This window comes from Enoplosus armatus, chromosome 7, assembly GCF_043641665.1.
Source record: "Enoplosus armatus isolate fEnoArm2 chromosome 7, fEnoArm2.hap1, whole genome shotgun sequence".
NCBI lineage: Eukaryota > Metazoa > Chordata > Actinopteri > Centrarchiformes > Enoplosidae > Enoplosus > Enoplosus armatus.
In genome coordinates this window covers 24,682,617-24,699,724 of record NC_092186.1, presented here as the reverse complement: position 1 = coordinate 24,699,724, position 17,108 = coordinate 24,682,617, and the positions used below count along the sequence as shown (strand labels likewise).

Below are 17,108 nucleotides of genomic sequence, written 5' to 3'. Positions count from 1 at the left end.
CACTCAACTGAATTAGTTTTGTGACTGTGAGCATGTTAGCATGTTGTTAGCATTTCTCTCAAAGCACCGCTGTGCCTAAGCGAGGCCTCACCTCTAGCATAGCTGCAGAGGTTTTGTTTGGATTATAACCCCCGCACCCCCCCCCCCCCCCCATGGGCTGATTTTACACACGTCTTTTTCACACCTATTGCACATCGGGAAGTTCTCTTGCGCTCGTGCTGATTATGAAAACCCTATTAATCATCGCTATCAACAAAAACATGCCAAAACATTCGCTGGCTCCGGCTCCTCTGCTGCTTCTCTGTTTCAGATCATTGTGAGATTGAATACTTGTGGGGTTTGGACCGTTGGAGACAACAAACAAGAAAAGAATCACCAAGGAAAAACAATTGCTAGTTGCAGCTTTACTGCTCATGTTATTTTTCAAGGACTTTTCCCTTGTCTGTGTATGGAGCCGCTGCTTTATTTTTTTTTTTTTGGGGGGGGGGGGGGGGGGGGGGCTCTGAGCCTTTGTATGTGATAATGTGCTGTACAAATGAACTCCCCTTGACCTTCAAAGTAGGCCTACGCCGCACACATTCCGTCACGCAGCGGTCTTCGGCTATTTTTAAGACTTGCATGTCTTTCTCGCATCTGTATTGGCGTCCGCCTACCCACACCACACGCTCTGCTTTGTGTGACCTCGGCCAGAGATAAAGGATGAAACAGCGACGACAATGTGGTTATCACTGCGTTTGATGTCAGAGAAGGTATTCATGAACGCCCTGCAGAACTGGACTGTGAATGCTTTTTTTGTTTTGTTTTGTTTGTTTGTTTGCTCATCCACGTGGCCTGACCTCAGATAGGATGATAAAACAGACACGCTGTTCTCTCTGCTCTGAGCTGGTAGTAAAACCTGTGGGTCTTCTTGGCAACAGACTACTGGGATCAGGTCCAAGGAGTACTTAAGGTGTGTATGTAAACAATGGAGACCAAAAATAGAAAAGGGCCACGTTCTGCTTTTGGTCAGAAGACTGCTGGTACGTCAGACCGAGCGGGACTGCAGACGCATGCTGTGTTCAAGTCCGCCAAGTACGGCTGCTTCGTACAGTTCGAACCAGAAGCTGATTTACGGGCCAAATCACACGGGCCGCTACAGACTCCCATGTTTAAAAAAAAAAAAAAACAAACAAAAAAAACGTCAATATGCTGCTACGGGAAGCCATCCAAAAAACACACGAGTCACCAAACTTGGACCAGTCGCTTCTTAATGATGCACTTATAAGGACTTTCAGTGTGCGCTCTCATCAGGTCAAACGGTCGAACACAGATTTGAGCGCGAGATTTGTTAAAATCGGTTTTTGAAAAGGTTTGATATTGATCTTACCAAATACATACCGTGGCTTCACTAATTAATTTACATTGGACCAAAAACGAAGTCTATCCGATGGCTTTGTGCAGTGTTGTTCTCCCTCTCCTACGCCAGCAGGTGGTGGCAAAGATCTACTGCTAAGTCTGACTACTAAGTGGATTTATCTCAGCCAGGAGCATTAAGATAAAAAAAAAATAAAATTGTCTGCAGACTTGTCTAAAATTGACTTGACATCATTTTGGAAATCTGCCCATGAAAACACCAATCCACAAACATCTAGACATTTTATTATGAAAATAAGACAGAACGTAATTTGAGCACATCTTTCCTTCTATCATGCATTAGAGCTGATGGACACACATGGAGAGAGCATCTTTTTCTTTTTTTTTTTTTCTTTTTTTTTGCCAGACAGTCTCTCTCTCTCTCTCTCTCTGTCTCTCTCTCTCTCTGCTACACCTGCAGTGCAGTTCTGAATCTCTGGATGGTTCACAGGATGCCACAGTGAGGAACGTGCCGCAGACCATCCGTGGTCATTTTATATGAATATGACAGATGATGTACTGTATCTGTATGTGGCTCAGTGATGAAAGAGTGACCGTGGGGGGTTCTTGATGCGCGCGTGCGATTGAGAGGCTTCTCTGTTGAACTGCATGTTGTTGTTGTTGTTGTTCACTTGGCCTCCTGTGCTTTCTTGGCGCTCTGTTTCTCCTTCGCCTGGTGGAAAAAAAAAAGACATTTTCATCGAGAATTCACACAGGAATTAGTAAAGAATACTTGTTTTTAATGACTCTAATCACTAAATCTGGGCACACGCTCTGCAGACATGTCATTTTAATTACTGTAATTGATTAAAAACACACCTAAAGCATTGTAAAACTAAAAAGTCTTATTCATGAACATGCTTGTGAGCCATTACGTTTGCCCTCTTGTGGACAGAATAAACACTGAAGCTCTGGTTTTCTAAGCATCATTGCAGCGATCAGTGTTTTAGTAAATAAATGCCTCGACAATCTCATTATGTTCTTCCTTCCTGAGACAACCAAACCGAAGTCCATGTCATTAAAATGAATATGCATGTTTGAAGAAGAGGGAGACACCCGAGGATGTTTCAAAACGTCAAGTTATTGAAGTCCCAGACACACATGCACTGAAAGTGGATATCCACAAGACAGAAAGAAAGAAAATACCTTCTCCACCAAAGGTATTAACTGCTGGTACTCTGCCAGTGTCTTCAGTAGCTCCATGATGAAAGGAAGGTAGTTGTGCTTTCGTCGAATGTTTTCAACCTGCAGGAAAACACCAATGCGGGAAAACTGGGCATGACTGGTGTGTACGGAGGAAATGAAGAGGACCTCTGTGGTTAAAGTACATTCGGGAGGTTCCTCTACATGTATAATGTGCTTGTGGTTATTCAAAAAATTTATTTTTCACAGGAAAAAAACAAAAAAACAACACATGCACTGTAGTGTTATAGGCAATTTCCCTGTATTTCTATCAGAGTGAATGTCACGTGACATGCAGCATGTCATTGTAGGGAATGTGGTGTTGAGGTTGAAACCCACCTTATATCTTTTAAGTTTCTGATTTTCCTCTTCAATAAGGAGCTGGTACTTGGCAATCTCTGACTGGATGGAGCTAAGAAACGTGCTGCTCTGGTCTGTGTCCATTGGTTCATCCTGGATACAGAGGGGGGGGGAGAAAAAAAGGTCTATATAACCAGGATATACCCAGCCTAGTCTGGATGGAAAGATCAGCACTCTGATGATAAGACAGTTGGTGAGGAGTATTCTTCTGTTGATTAAACTCCTGTCACACTGCTGCAAGGCTTGCTTAAGGCCAAATGAAGTTAAACCTTGTTTTTGCTAACCTCCAGTGGCTGAATGTTCCACTTTGCTGCAGTAATGCAGATGTGCTCTCAGGGTGTGATCTGTGTACCTTGACCTCACCCTTAGGTGTGGCTGGGTGCAGGCGAAACAAGAGCACATTTCCGACGACACCCAATAATGACGCTGGGTGTGGCATCTGGTGCAACAGACTAAACCTTTCAAAACAAAAAAATGTCAGTGGATCAAGGATTTTTTAGCTTGGGGGACGAACACTTGTCCACTGCAGATGGGATGAAAACTACCGTTGAATGCAACACACGTCTAAAAGATGTACGTTTTGATAGAATCCTGAAAATGTGTCAAATGTATAAAATACTCCACCTAACCCTAACTTCCTTGACCTGAATAAACATCGCTACTTTTCCATAATATTTCAAGATCTCCACGATCCATAGTAGGGGTATCCCTCATTCACCTCAAGCTCCCATTTGGAACGATCAGTGTAATCATTTTGCAAATGTTGCAACTCGGCGGCAGATTGCATTTTGCTGCCACTCACCTCGGTAAGCTGGGTCTGGAGCTCTGCAATTTTTCTCTCGTATATCATCTTTCTGTCTGACACAATGGCCATTAGGTTGAATCGGATCTCTCCTTCACTGTACCTGAAGTGGGAAATAGTACCATTTTAACATGTACAGAATCTTTGCTTTATAGGGAAATGCAAATGTATGAAGTCAGACTGAATCATTACTGCAAATATTCCTTACATGAATTCTCTTTTGGGGTCACTACCCAGTGTTTTAAAAGAAAGTGAAAGAGATGCAAAATCTCACATCAACTTTGACAGAAAGTATTTGGTTTATTTTATATTAATCGAAAATAAATGTACAAAGATATTCACTTCTGTATTCTTTTCTCGATCACTGGGCGAACTGCGCTGATCCAGTCATCCTGGTTGCACGCACCTGGTGAAAAAAACGCAGATGGGATTCACTAATCCTGCAGGTGGACGTATATACAGGAACTGAAAGCACAAACAGTGCATTGTCATAAAACAGACAGTTTTAGGGGAAATGGGCCACGGCCAACGCGACAAATTCAGCTGTACACAGCAGGACCTCACACCGAGGGACTTTAAAGATAAAGCAATAAAAGGAAAAAGACAAAATTACATTTCTCTGCTTACCCAGGTCAATTGGTCCCTCTCGAAGTCCATCCAGCTCGTATAGTCTGCCGTTTACAGGAACATAGCTCACAAAGTGAAAGGCGTCCTCGTCCTTTGCCGACGACTTTGCATCAAATTCAAACATTTGCTGTCTGCAAATACAAACCAAACGCACAATCATGAAAAAGATAATTATCATGCATCACGAACAAATGTAGATGCTAGTGTTTTATTTTATGTATTAAAAATCCAAGAGTAAGGGAGTAGGAATGCACTCGGCTCCAAGAAGAATCACAACACAAATCTACGTCATATTATTTTTGGAGTGCCCAAACAAATGAACCAGCCTCACATTTGCCCGTTTCACCAAAGCAGACTGGTGCATTAAACGATAAATGGGCCAATCACTTTGTCAGCGAGATAGAATGGAGGAGCTAAAAATAACATGACGCCAATCAACGAGAGCTTCTCTAGCTGGATATGATACGAGGAGCTTACCTGGCAAAGCTGTTGTGAACTTGTCGGATCACTTCAGAGTTGCTAAGAGCCAAACCTTTCATCTGAGGAGAGCGGGAGATGCAGGATTAAAATGCTGACTGTACAACCCTTGCCTTAAAGACGGGCTGTATGGGACACATTATACATTCCTTTTTCAACTAACAAGTCATGCTTACAATTAGTGTTTCAGTAATATTACAAAAGGTACTAATTCAGATAAATGACTTATTAGTTGCTGCCTAAATAAATAAAAATAACACAAAGTAGCTTTGTCAAGGCGGAAATCTCTACTTTGAGATTTTAAGCATCATAAATCAGTTCAGCCTGGTTCTTCTGAAAATTTGCGGGTCAGACAACTGAGTCATCATGGTTTTCGAAGGTAAGAGGATAAAACTGTCAGTGTTCGAGATGGAAGGGGAAATTACAATAGCGAGTTCCGTAATGCATCACTGCTCCCAGAGGGAAAGCAGTTTTAACATTATTTTTAGACAGCGTAATGAATAATGTATTACTTATCATTTGAGTCAAAGTCAAATGCTGGTGTCACTTAAATTAAAAAAAGGGAAGGTTTGGATATGGATAAGGAAACACCTGAACCTAATGCACATAATTTAAAATGGAAATTTAAAATAAAAACAACCAAAGCCACAGTTGGTTTTTTTTCTTCCCCCAATTCAACAGAAAAATACCATGAACGTACAGCAGCGTCGAAACTCTGTGAAAACTCTCTGAACTCCGTCAGTGTGTCTCCAAGCAACATGTCAGAGTGGGAGCAGTTGAGCAGAACGCTGACTATTGCCTGGGTGGCGCAGGCGTTGTTAATGACCTGAAAACATACAGACACACACAAATACACAGGTCACTGATTGGACAGACAAAAGAATCCCCTTACTGATGCATGATATGCATCTAAAAGCACCCGCGTTGTAAACTGAGTGATCAGACCTTAAGAAGCGGCAGTTTATGCAAATCTCTGTGACAGCAAAGTTTCAAATAAATACTTGTGTCCGTATAGAGCAAGGTCTTCCTATATCTGTGTAAGAAAGAATAATCCCCTGAGGAGAAGCATCCTCACACTTCGTTGTGGGCTGTGTGCTTAATGTCAGAGAACCAGTCAATTAAGAAGCCCAGCAGATCATTACCTAATGTCTAATATCCCACTTGGCTGGAAAAACTCTGCACTATAACAACTTGTATTCCACTTCGGTTTCTCCTTTGTTCTGGTCAGTGTGGTTACTGGGCGGTTAGATATTTTTACTCTGCATTGTGATCTTTCTTTTGGAACTACACTGCAGCACTTCAGATATTGAGACAAGCATTGCACAAGCAGATATAGGCTGGCATTTTCTTGGCTATGGACTGCAAAATAATACCTTGCTAGTGTTAAAATGTTCAGCATTTAGGTTTTTAAAATGACAAAGCTAAGCAAACCTGTTTCGCAAAGAAGATGTGGTCGAGCCTCGAATCTTGAACGATTGATCCTGCTGGCTCTTCACCTGGCTGCCACTTGAACAGGAAAATCAATCCATGAACTGGTCTGGAAGACAACAGGTACATTTAACACGCCCATCCGTCTCAGGGAGCATGCAATACAACGAAGCTGCAAGTGTGAACATACTTCAAGTTGTCAAAGTTCTCTGGCTCCATGCTCCATATCTCTTCAACCTGGGCGCCTTTGCAACCTGACAGGGACAAGTAAAGCATCAAACATTGACTCACACGTTGTAGTAATAGTAGTAGTAGTAGTAGTAACTGTGTAAGTAGCGTTAAGGTGTACCCGGCCGTGAACTGACCGAGCAGCTTTTCACGACACATGTCCTCATTCATGAGTGTGGATTTGTTTTCACTCGCCGTTGTTTTGAACGCTGAGTAATGCTAGCCAGTTAGCTTGCCTTATGAGGTTCGCTAAGGCTGACCATTTATTACATGCACGTATTTGGCTGTTGAGAATGCACGACCTTTTAAATATTTTGGTTTCATCCTCGTCCAGCCATTTTTTTTTCTCATTTGAGCATTGGGTTATTAGTCATTTAGAAGGTACCGTTCGCTTTACAGCGGCTAACTAGCGCGCTAGCGCTATTCGGATAGCCACATCACAGTGAATGAGCAGTTAGCGTTAAGCTACGTTTACAAGTCTCACTCACCAAATCCCTTTATCAGTTCTGTGAACACGCCGGGGTCACTCTCCATCAGACACCACTCTCCTGCGCTTCCAGCCATTCTTTACACTGTCGTTTATTCAACCTACCGTGCACATATACAGGATGCTAATATCCTATCTTAGCAGTAAGCCCGCTAGTCAAGCTAATTTCACTGGAGTGACCTCACCGTGATGCTGTGCTATGAGGGCAAACTGGGAGCGCGCGTTTTATTTCACAGCGGACACCATAGGAAGGCGACGAATATTTGATAAAAACCTCTCGTTCCAAACATTGGCGACAGGCATCTTTTTTAGATACATACACACATCTATGTATCCAAAGACAAGACTGAAAATGAATATGCCATGACTACAAAATACCTTTATTATTAGCTAGAACCAAATCCCGCCCTCCATCGAGGACAAGTGTAACAAATGAAGCACTCTTCGGTGAAACGCTGATAGTGGACCTTCATTCATATTTATTAATAATTATAAATACACATTCAAGGCATTGAGGAAAGTTGTTGTGACTTAATATATACGCCGATATATCTACATATGTATAACACTGACTGCATTAGGATATTCATACACTTTAGTAAACCAACCACCATATCAAAGATATTCAGAGACAAACACAACTACTGCTAGTCTACAGATACACTGACATAGAAAATGCTTTGCCAAGCAAGTAAAAAAGATACAGTACTGTATTTTTCACAGTCAATGCAAATAACATTTCTCAATAAGATCCAATGTTCAGATATTTAGCACAATAAAAATGTGCTAATCATACAAAAATCTGTAGTTCTTACAAGATAAGTATTGAATCAAACGGTCAATACTTGACAATCCAATGAGGTTCAGTTTGATGTTGCTTGGTGCCTAAAGAGATCATGCTTTTTTTTTTATGACTGTAATATTGTTCACTACAATATCCATGCAGAAGAGTATGAGTAGTATAAGAAGTAGTTCCACTATTCACAGGTTTTGTTTAAAAGATGGCAGCTTTAATAATAGTAATAACAATAATAATAATAATACTGTACATCCCTGGATGAAAATGTATGTAGCTTAACATTAAGTGGCCAATGCACATAGATAAATTAATAACATAGAGGTACTCAAGCAATGTACAACTTGTAGCACGAGATCGAGCAAACATTTTGCAAATACAGGATTGAAAAAAACTACAAGAACGGTTAGTCATTTGGCAGACTCAAACTGTCCGCTGCCCGAGCCTTCGGAGCCGGCCGCAGCACAGCAGGGAGCACACTGTTCGATCAGGGGCACCAACTTTCCCTGCTGATGGAGCTGTTTGGTATCAGAGCCACCCCCGATGCAGTTTCCGTTAATGAAGACTCTCGGCACCTGAACACACAAATCATGTCACAACATTAGCACGGTGCGAATGAGTAGTTCTTAAAAAAATAAATGGAGGTGTAAGTGCAGTGTTACATCTTGAACACTTCAAGCTTTATGAGCCACCTCAAGCTGCAGCCCTCTGGCTTCCACAACATCCTGCCATTAAACTACAAACTGCCTAAAGAGTTCAGCATTTAAAACCTTCTTTTTTAAAAAAAAAAAAAGGTGAATTGCTACAAATAATTTTGTCATTTGGCTCCGCCTTTACCAATATCTGTTCTAATTGTTATTAACTTTCATCAACCTGTTTCAATTGAGATGTCCCGAGCCGATCCACAGGATCGGCATCAGGGCCAATCCAAGCATAATTTAATGGATCATATCGACTAAAATATCAACTCCTTTCTTTACTGAACTCTACTGTGTTTTGTCCACCTCAGCCTGCTCACCTTTAGAGACGGCCACACTCAACAGTGCAGCATTTCGCTTGGATGCCAATGAAAAATTAGAGCTCCTCTATCCTGGACTGACAAAATAACTCAAAATAACTCTCTTATTAGCGAAGAGCAGTGTATAAAACATTCAGCTAGCGTCTCATTTTTAGCAGCAGAGGTATCCACTGTCTGTATATTAATGTTTATTTCTTAAGCAACTGGAAAAGCAATTTGCATATTGTAACTGAGGGTTCTCAGTGTATATTATGCAGTGTTTATGTACAGGTGACCTTTCCCCAAACATGTAATTGTGCCTATATACTTTCAGAACAATTTCATACTGGAAGATCTGTGTTAAACTAAATATTCAAATCATTACTATCAAAATATTATCACCATTAAAAGTATATATTTGCTATCATTAAAGACTATTATGTGAAAAAGATCAACTTGCTCTGGGGTCCTTACCTTGACTCAAAATAGCTGAATCTGAGTATGAATCTGAGATAAAGACCAGCGCAAGTTCTAATTCTTGGCAGCAGTCCTAACAAAAACACTAGTCAAGTCAACCTCAATTCAGCTGACAGAACAAACAAGCTGTGAAATGTGCATGTTTTGATTCTTTTTTCAACAGATGTTAAATAGTTAACTTTAAATTCCGATCCCAACATACACCATGAGGCTCTTACCGTTCTGGCACCCGTCATCTGAGCTAAGGCCTCTTGCAGTCTCCTCCCATCATTGTGTTCATCCAGTTCAATCACTTTGTACGTCGCACCAATTTCATTGAACACATTCTTGGCCATTTTGCAATAAGGACAGGTGGTCTTCGAAAATATCACAACGCAGTTCTGTGACACCACCTCCTGAAAGGTCAGGCAAAAATAAAATTTAATTGAATAAGAGCAGAACACAGAAATAAGGCCGCACATATCAGACCTCAAGTCAGTTGCTAGGCAAAGGCAAAAGGAACCCATAACTGCAATTTTATTCAATATTTCCATGGTTCATTTTTAGTCAGTGGGTAAACTGGTGCAGATGATACATAAACAGAGCTTGATGTGTTCATGGTCTGCAATCCAACCACTTTCTAAATCATACATTTTCTAAATGCTACAATTCAAATTGAACCCTCGCTTCACCTTACGGGAAATGTAGACTTTGGCTAAATAATCAGCAAGGGTCTGGGAATTAGCTTCAAAAACGTGCTTACATTTCAAGGCCTCGTCTGTTACAGAGTTCCAGACACTCATTTTGGGTCCACTTCATACCAGACCTGAAAGCATCTACTTACCCGAACATACTGTAAACAGGATGTGCTGGACAGACCCACTGCAGTGGAGGATGTAAAATTCCCCATTCTGAAAAGGACAAAACACAACATTGGAGCACACAGTATTTGGTCCACTGTTAGAATCTCACGGAATCCAACTGACAACACTAGCAAGCATCAACACCATGGCCAGATTCATGCAATAACCTTCGACACTTGAAGATATCACAGGTAGAGACGGACTGAAGGCTAATAATTAGCATCAACATGATATCTAAGTGGAGGATAACTGCTGGTCTCAGGATACCCATGCGCATAGTAAAAGTCCTAGCAACTGATTTTTTTTTTTTTTTTAACCACGACTTAAATAACGTTCTTTTACTCCGTTATAACGCTTGGTCTACAGCTGCAGTAAGGTTTATGTGCTAGGTAATCCAGGATTAGGAGTGACACATGCTCTTCACTCGCACTGGTAATTAGCTTAGATTTGATGTGGGTAGGCGACATACCAAACTCCATTGGAAATATGGCATTATTAAGAAGGTAAAAAAAATAAATAAAAAAAAAAGTTAGTACAACGTGGCTGTAAATGGTTTAATGAAACGCGACCACCTTGTTGTACATTCGGTATACACTTGACACACCTCCCGGTAGTTGTTTCAGTTATATCTAAATGTGTTTAATTGCTTCACTGCCGCACACCGCGAGGCATTTGGTGAAACGACACGAACGGAGGTGACGTTAGCTAACGTTGACAACAACAAGCACGCCGACGGTGAAGGTTGAATTTCTGTGAAATAACGGATAGTTAAATGCTCGCATGCGTGCCGAATTTACCAGAGGAATCTGTTGAGACGTAAAGAGTACAAGTCGTGCGCGTATGCCGATGAGCAAGGCAATTTCAAATAGATTAAACTTTTAAATATGCATGATTATGAAACACCTCTGCTCGACATGGTAAAAGGTACGTTAAGCATGCGGCAGTGAATGCGCTAAATTAAGGTAACTTAAATTAGCCTTTTCGCCCTCTGTGAAGCGACGTTGTACTTATATTTCCATGGGTGCAAGCGTTTCTTTTTTATAATGGCCTGTGGTGGATTTATTAAACTAGCTAACTATACCATATTTTTAGTCAAGCTAGCGGGAATGACCTTCGGCAGCCGGTCCACGCCACCCTGGGAAGACATCCTGCTCGAGCAAACATGGAGACAAAGTAACATACGGCCAAAAAAGAATCGAGCTGTTGGCCTGGATGAAACATGCGGTTAGTGAGCGAACAGGTCTGAAGTTACACACCGCCTGGCTGCTACGGTACGCTCGCTTTCGCCCCTTATTTGCACTGTTTACGCCCGAAGCCTACCTTACGTGACCAGACCGGAAGTAGTTTCTGACGCAAGCCGCGGTTTCAACGTAACGCCCATAACGTCAACATCGAAAGTGTGCTTTTTAAACCTTCCGCACAGACAGGTCGCTACGCTAAAGGCGTTGTATTTGCAAAAGAAATAATTTACTGGTGGGTGTAAAGTCCCTGTCTCACCAAAACTTTAAATCTTTCTAATTAAGCATTAAAGTGAACCGTTTTTTGCATTTTATGAATATCAGATCCACGCATGCTAGAAATGTTATGACACTGCACATTTCATGAATGTTTTTTAAAATTAAACTTGGAGTATATACATCCCATATACAGTAGATTACTTTTTTGCCATACTTGATGTTTATCCTGGTATAACTAAAATGTGTTTCTAATGCAGTGATGGGGCCCGAGCTCACAGATGTAGATATAGAGTAGCCTCCATACTGAAAGAGGAAGAGAGTGCACCAAAACACAGCGTGTACTCAGTCAGGATTAGTAGCAGATTCTTACAGGATTGAGTAATACGTAATAGTCATATTACTAATAGGTCATCACCTGCGCTGAGTGCGAGGGCAAAGAAACCAGTGGGATTCCAGCAGACAGTAGAGAAAACATCCCTTTGTCATCACACTCTCGTTTGTACAGCACAGGCACCAACGCTGGCACAAATGCAGATTATTTCCTCCTTTATCCTCAAAGGTGTTCGTTTCCCCTCCTCCTTCAAATGCGGGAGGAAATGCATTAGTTCAGGAGTAACTTTTTCCCATTTACCGTGTTCTCCCAGAATAGGCTCACAGGCTCGGGGAATCAATCCCAAATCTAAAGATATCTGATGAGGCAGCACAGGAGCGCTTCACTTCAAATACCTTTATTTTTATTTTTTTTTCAAAGCCAAGCAAGAAATGCATCATTTCAGAGTGGATTCACACCATCAAAGAGAGCCGCAGTTTTGCCCTGGAGTGGGTAATATGGCGACACAAATCCGGAAATGTTAAGGGGGACAGTGGAGAATAGCATAAGGGTTGAAATACCTGCTGACAGCATCGATACACGTGATAAAAGACAAGGAGGACTGGTCCAACTGATCTCTACAATGTCTGTCATTTTGGTCGGGCTGGATGGAGCTTCGACATCAAGCTGGAGTTTTCACCTCCCGGGCAAGATTTGAAGGTGTGTAACCTTTTCCCCTCACATAAAAAGGCAGGTGCTTCCTTTTGGGAGAGGGCTCCATCCATCATCTTCCCCATGTAAAATCTGATCAAACAAACATAACCTGTGCCGTCATCGTACCTTCACCAAAGGTTGGTCATGGTATAAGGGAAAAACTGATTTTTCCCACTGGCTGGCCGGAGGGTTGCCATGGTAACGGATCTCACCCCTCACTGGCAGGCATATTAACCTCTGAATGGAGTCATGTTATGCCATTAAACTCAGTGTTCCTAAATAGAAAGAGACAAATCCTCCAGTACTGGTCAAATTGTGGAGGCACTTTTAGCTCATTCGGGCTTAGACAGAACTTCCCTGTAGTGTTTTTCCTCTTACGGTGGGTAGAAAGACGAACCACGGCACAAATACTGAACAGTCTCTCGACTGGCCAGAATGATATGATAATGGGCTAAAACTCTTAAAAGTGAGGAGAATTTTAAGAAGCGTATTTCATGTACCATTTCAGGCACAGTGAGGGAAATGTGTGCGCCCCAGCTCATGTGAAGCAGGTTGGTAATGAGGCATGGAAAAACATTTCAAGCTGCAATGAAATTCTGACACGTGCAACTGGAATTTGTTGACAAACGGCCGGTGGACACATCCGCACTACTGAGTGCCATAGAGCACATTTAATTTATGATACACGTAATGGAAATGCCGCTATAACATTTATACAGTCTCCCGAAAATAAATGTACGCGCCCACATATACAAAATGACCTGAGCTCATTTGATATGCCTAACTATTTAAAACATGCTATTAGGTGATATTGGTTAAGTGACACAAACCAATGTGCCATAATAGAAAGTCACTTTAAGAGAAACGTTAACAAGAACTCTAACATTATTCAGAAGACGGACTCAGTGTCATTTTCTGTGGATAATTTGTCTTTGCAAAAGAATGAGGAGCCATTAGTGAGATCTATGGGGTGAGTTGTCGACACCGCCTCTTCTGGTTAACAGTTGTTTGTGGTACAGATCACAATGTGTCCATGGACTTCATTCATTTATCGGTCATCTTCCTGGTCGGAGTCATGTGGGGTTAGAGCCTATTCCAGCACGTACTGTGCAGAAGACAGGCGCCACATAGGGATCTGTTCATGGACCGGAAACCTGTCCACCGCAGTGATATCAAAAAGAGACAGTGACATTGATGCGTATCAGCAATCCGCAGCCTCAGATCCACTTGATATGTATGTTGGAATTGGTAGAGGGAACCCCACATGGACACCAGGTACACGTTGTCCACAGAGAGACCACGTGCGCGTGTCAGATTGGTAAAAACTGCTTAATGGTCGACACACTCTCCCCTAATCCGACATCGGGGAGGTGTGAGGGGCAGTCTTTTTATGTGTGAAAAGTGAGAGTGATGAGTCCGCTCCTCCTCTTCATTCCTGTAGAGAAAACCAAATGACCAAATCTTAATGACACGTTTGGTTCTGATTCATTCCAAATAATGGAGGGTCTTACAAGCCTTTGATTGACTGACCGATTGAGATTTCCTTTTTTTTTTTTCCCTTCCTATTTTGATGACAGGATGACAACTTGGTATTATAATAAATAGGCCTATTTCAGTTCCTGTAATTTGATGTAAGATATTAAGCATTGTAATTAGGCATTTTGATTTATAATCGAACACGCAATAATGAAATTGACTTTTGCATGCTTTGAAAAATGAGTCCTCAATCACATTTTTGACACATGTATCATTTTATTGGGTCATGTCAACGTTTGAGGACAGTCTTCGGTTTCTCTGCACATGGTTGTATTTTCTCTAGTTAGCAAGTTGCTCCATATACTAAAGACAAATCTCAATCGCAGTCTCCATTGATCAAAGCATAGCTCTTGGCCATAGCTTGATTGCGTGCTGTGGAGTTTCTGCTTAACAGGCAATAGGCAAAGTGCACAATAACTCATTTTTAGTCAGTTCGTCAATGAAGTAACACTTACATCTATAGCACTTATCATGTAGATAAGTGAAGTGTGTGTCACTGTGATTTTTCACTCCACGTGAGCTCGGAGCTGAACTGCAGCCAGACTCAACGATTTTTATGTCAGTCAGTGTTGGCAACAGTCAGGGTGGCCAAGTCTGCTTAAGACCAGGTCCGTAGGGGTCAAGGCTGAGCCAACACCATGGCCATAGAAAATCAGGATCTTTAAAGGCCAAGATCGGCAATGAAACTGCACTGTACCTCTGCCTTAAAGTATATTTTTGATAGAAACATTCAATTTGATAACTCTGTGGAACACTTTTCACAGTAATTTGGTTTTACAGCCACAAATCTACTGTATGGTCAGCTGAAATGAGTTACGTTTGTCAAGTGGCCAGAAACTAACTGAATGCTAACATTGCTGGATATGGCTATAAGCCATGACGTGTGTGTGTGTCAGGTGTAGGTTTCTGCCCCCTAGTGGTCAAAAATCAATGGATGCAACTTTCAAAAGTTTAGATGTTTATTTGAAGCCATTTTTACAGGCATAATCCTCTAAATGGTTAATAGTCAGAAGGAAGAATACCATGAACTACTCCTTAATCTACACCTGAGAACAGACCAGAATAAGTCAAAGATCTGGTTATTTGTCTATTCATTTGATTAACCCTAATTTTAAGTTACATGACTTCCCGATTCATTTATACATTCAGTTACAGTTACTCAAATGCTGTAGTGCTAAGGGGACAATACCCGCAAGCAAAGACCGGGTCAAGAAAAACACAATCGACTCAACTTTGAACAATGATTCAGACTGCGTCAAGTTATGGCCAAACAAACACAAGTGCGTGAAAGGCATCAGAAAATGGTCTGAGTATAGCCCTCCCGTCAGCTAAAACTACAGACTCCTTTGTTCAGATGACGGCAAGAATGCCGGGGGTGAGTGCATTTTCCTGGATCTGCACTCAATTGTTGACTGCTTATCCAACCACTGCCCTCAAAGGCGGAGTGGCCTTCCAGTGCAAAACAACAGATACTATGGCAGCCATATATTTCCCAGACAGAACAATTTATGGGACCATCACTATTAATCATTGCCGTGGAAAGGAAGATTGCCTAACTCATCTGGAGTGCCCATAGAAATGTAATTCTCCCACTGCCTAAAGTGCTTATAGGGGTGAGCTGCAGATGCATTTCGCTCACGCTCGGGCTCGTCCCCACACTGGCACGGCAATAAGCTGTGTTGATTTAATATCCGTTTGGCGCATGCATTTTCTTGGACGTGTAATCAGTCCACAAGGTTCTGCAAGAGGCTGTCATGAATCTCGTCAGCTGTACTGTTAACCCCCCCCCCCCCCCCCCCCCAACCCTTCCTACTCCAGTGGACAATCACTGGTTCGCCAGCAGGACATGGCAGATCCAGCAGGCATTCCTGATTACACTCACGACTTGGCTGTCAGGGTGCAATCACACATGCAGCGTTTCTTTGCTTCGGTTTTCATGGTTTTCTTTGGCGCAGCATTGTCTTTCCGAAAATTTGGTTAAGATGATTACGAGCGCTGTTTTGAAATGCAAATACATGTTCCATGCGCAAAGAAAAGTGTGAAAAATACTGTTCTTCTATTGCAAGCAGAAAGGTATTGAGAAGGATCTGTCTCTCCTCTCGCGGGCCTGAAGCTTGTGTGCTTGCGTTTAGCACGTAATTTACATAGTTGGCTCCATTTTGTCACTGCGCCATCCAAGTGACATCCAAGTGACGTGCTTCCATGCATCATTTTTCTTATTTGAGTCCAAGTGGCTTGACAAAGTTATATTGTAAAGAACTGGGAGGCTGCTGACAACCGTGATTAGCCTTTCTTCCATTTAGTTTGAAGTTCTTTCACAGTCTCTGAGTCATGGCTGTTGGCGTCAGCAAGTTTTTCAAGGCTCTATTCCCAATGAATGGCTCCGTGGCATCTCCAGTGTTTGGGTCAGTGTGTTTGACAACGTGCCCTCAGCTCCTGACTCAAGCCAAAAACGTCTTTAGTATAATACCTATAATAAAATGTTTTTCTAATGTAAGCATGACCATGTCGGTGATTCTATTACTACTTTGAAATTAAAGATTTGGTCTTGAAAAAGTGCATCACCTTCAAATTGAAGGAAATGAATGAACCAAATGAGTCGTTAAATTGATCAGTCTTATCAGAAGGAACTGGAATTCTTTTTGACACATTTACTTCTGTCTTCTGCTTCAAAGAAAACACACAGACAACTTCTAAAGCTGCTAAACGGTCTAGTTTCACCGACGGCAAAGGAAATAACTCTTCAGTTTAACACTGGGGCACTCAGACTTTTTGCTTAAAAAGTTCAATTGTGAAAAGAAAGGAAACTTAAATAAAGACGTCAAAATGACTAAGATAACTAAGAGATGTTACTTGAATTGAAGTTTGAGGACCAGCCCCCCAAAGATTGGAGATCGATTGGGCTATTTTAACACTGTGCCAAACAGGCGGAGTTTGGGATGGAGGAGGGCGTTTCGTGCTGAAACTCTATTCCTTTGTCTGAAACTTAAAATACT

General features: G+C 41.7%; 2 protein-coding genes across 2 annotated transcripts; both read right to left on the bottom strand.

The window, feature by feature from the left end:
- Nucleotides 1-1,639: 1,639 nt before the first annotated feature.
- Nucleotides 1,640-7,125, bottom strand: uchl5 (ubiquitin carboxyl-terminal hydrolase L5). Its single transcript, XM_070908246.1, has 11 exons — nucleotides 6,985-7,125; nucleotides 6,459-6,522; nucleotides 6,272-6,377; nucleotides 5,541-5,666; nucleotides 4,841-4,902; nucleotides 4,364-4,494; nucleotides 4,079-4,142; nucleotides 3,737-3,839; nucleotides 2,914-3,027; nucleotides 2,539-2,637; nucleotides 1,640-2,065 (listed from the first exon to the last, which is right to left on the bottom strand). Exons 1-11 carry the CDS (start codon nucleotides 7,058-7,060, stop codon nucleotides 2,021-2,023), a joined length of 990 nt encoding a protein of 329 aa, XP_070764347.1. The 5' UTR covers nucleotides 7,061-7,125; the 3' UTR covers nucleotides 1,640-2,020.
- Nucleotides 7,126-8,111: 986 nt separating this feature from the next.
- On the bottom strand, nucleotides 8,112-11,316 carry glrx2 (glutaredoxin 2). The gene is made up of 4 exons (XM_070909483.1): nucleotides 11,207-11,316; nucleotides 10,077-10,143; nucleotides 9,472-9,648; nucleotides 8,112-8,354 (listed from the first exon to the last, which is right to left on the bottom strand). Exons 1-4 carry the CDS (start codon nucleotides 11,314-11,316, stop codon nucleotides 8,190-8,192), a joined length of 519 nt encoding a protein of 172 aa, XP_070765584.1. The 3' UTR covers nucleotides 8,112-8,189.
- Nucleotides 11,317-17,108: the final 5,792 nt, after the last annotated feature.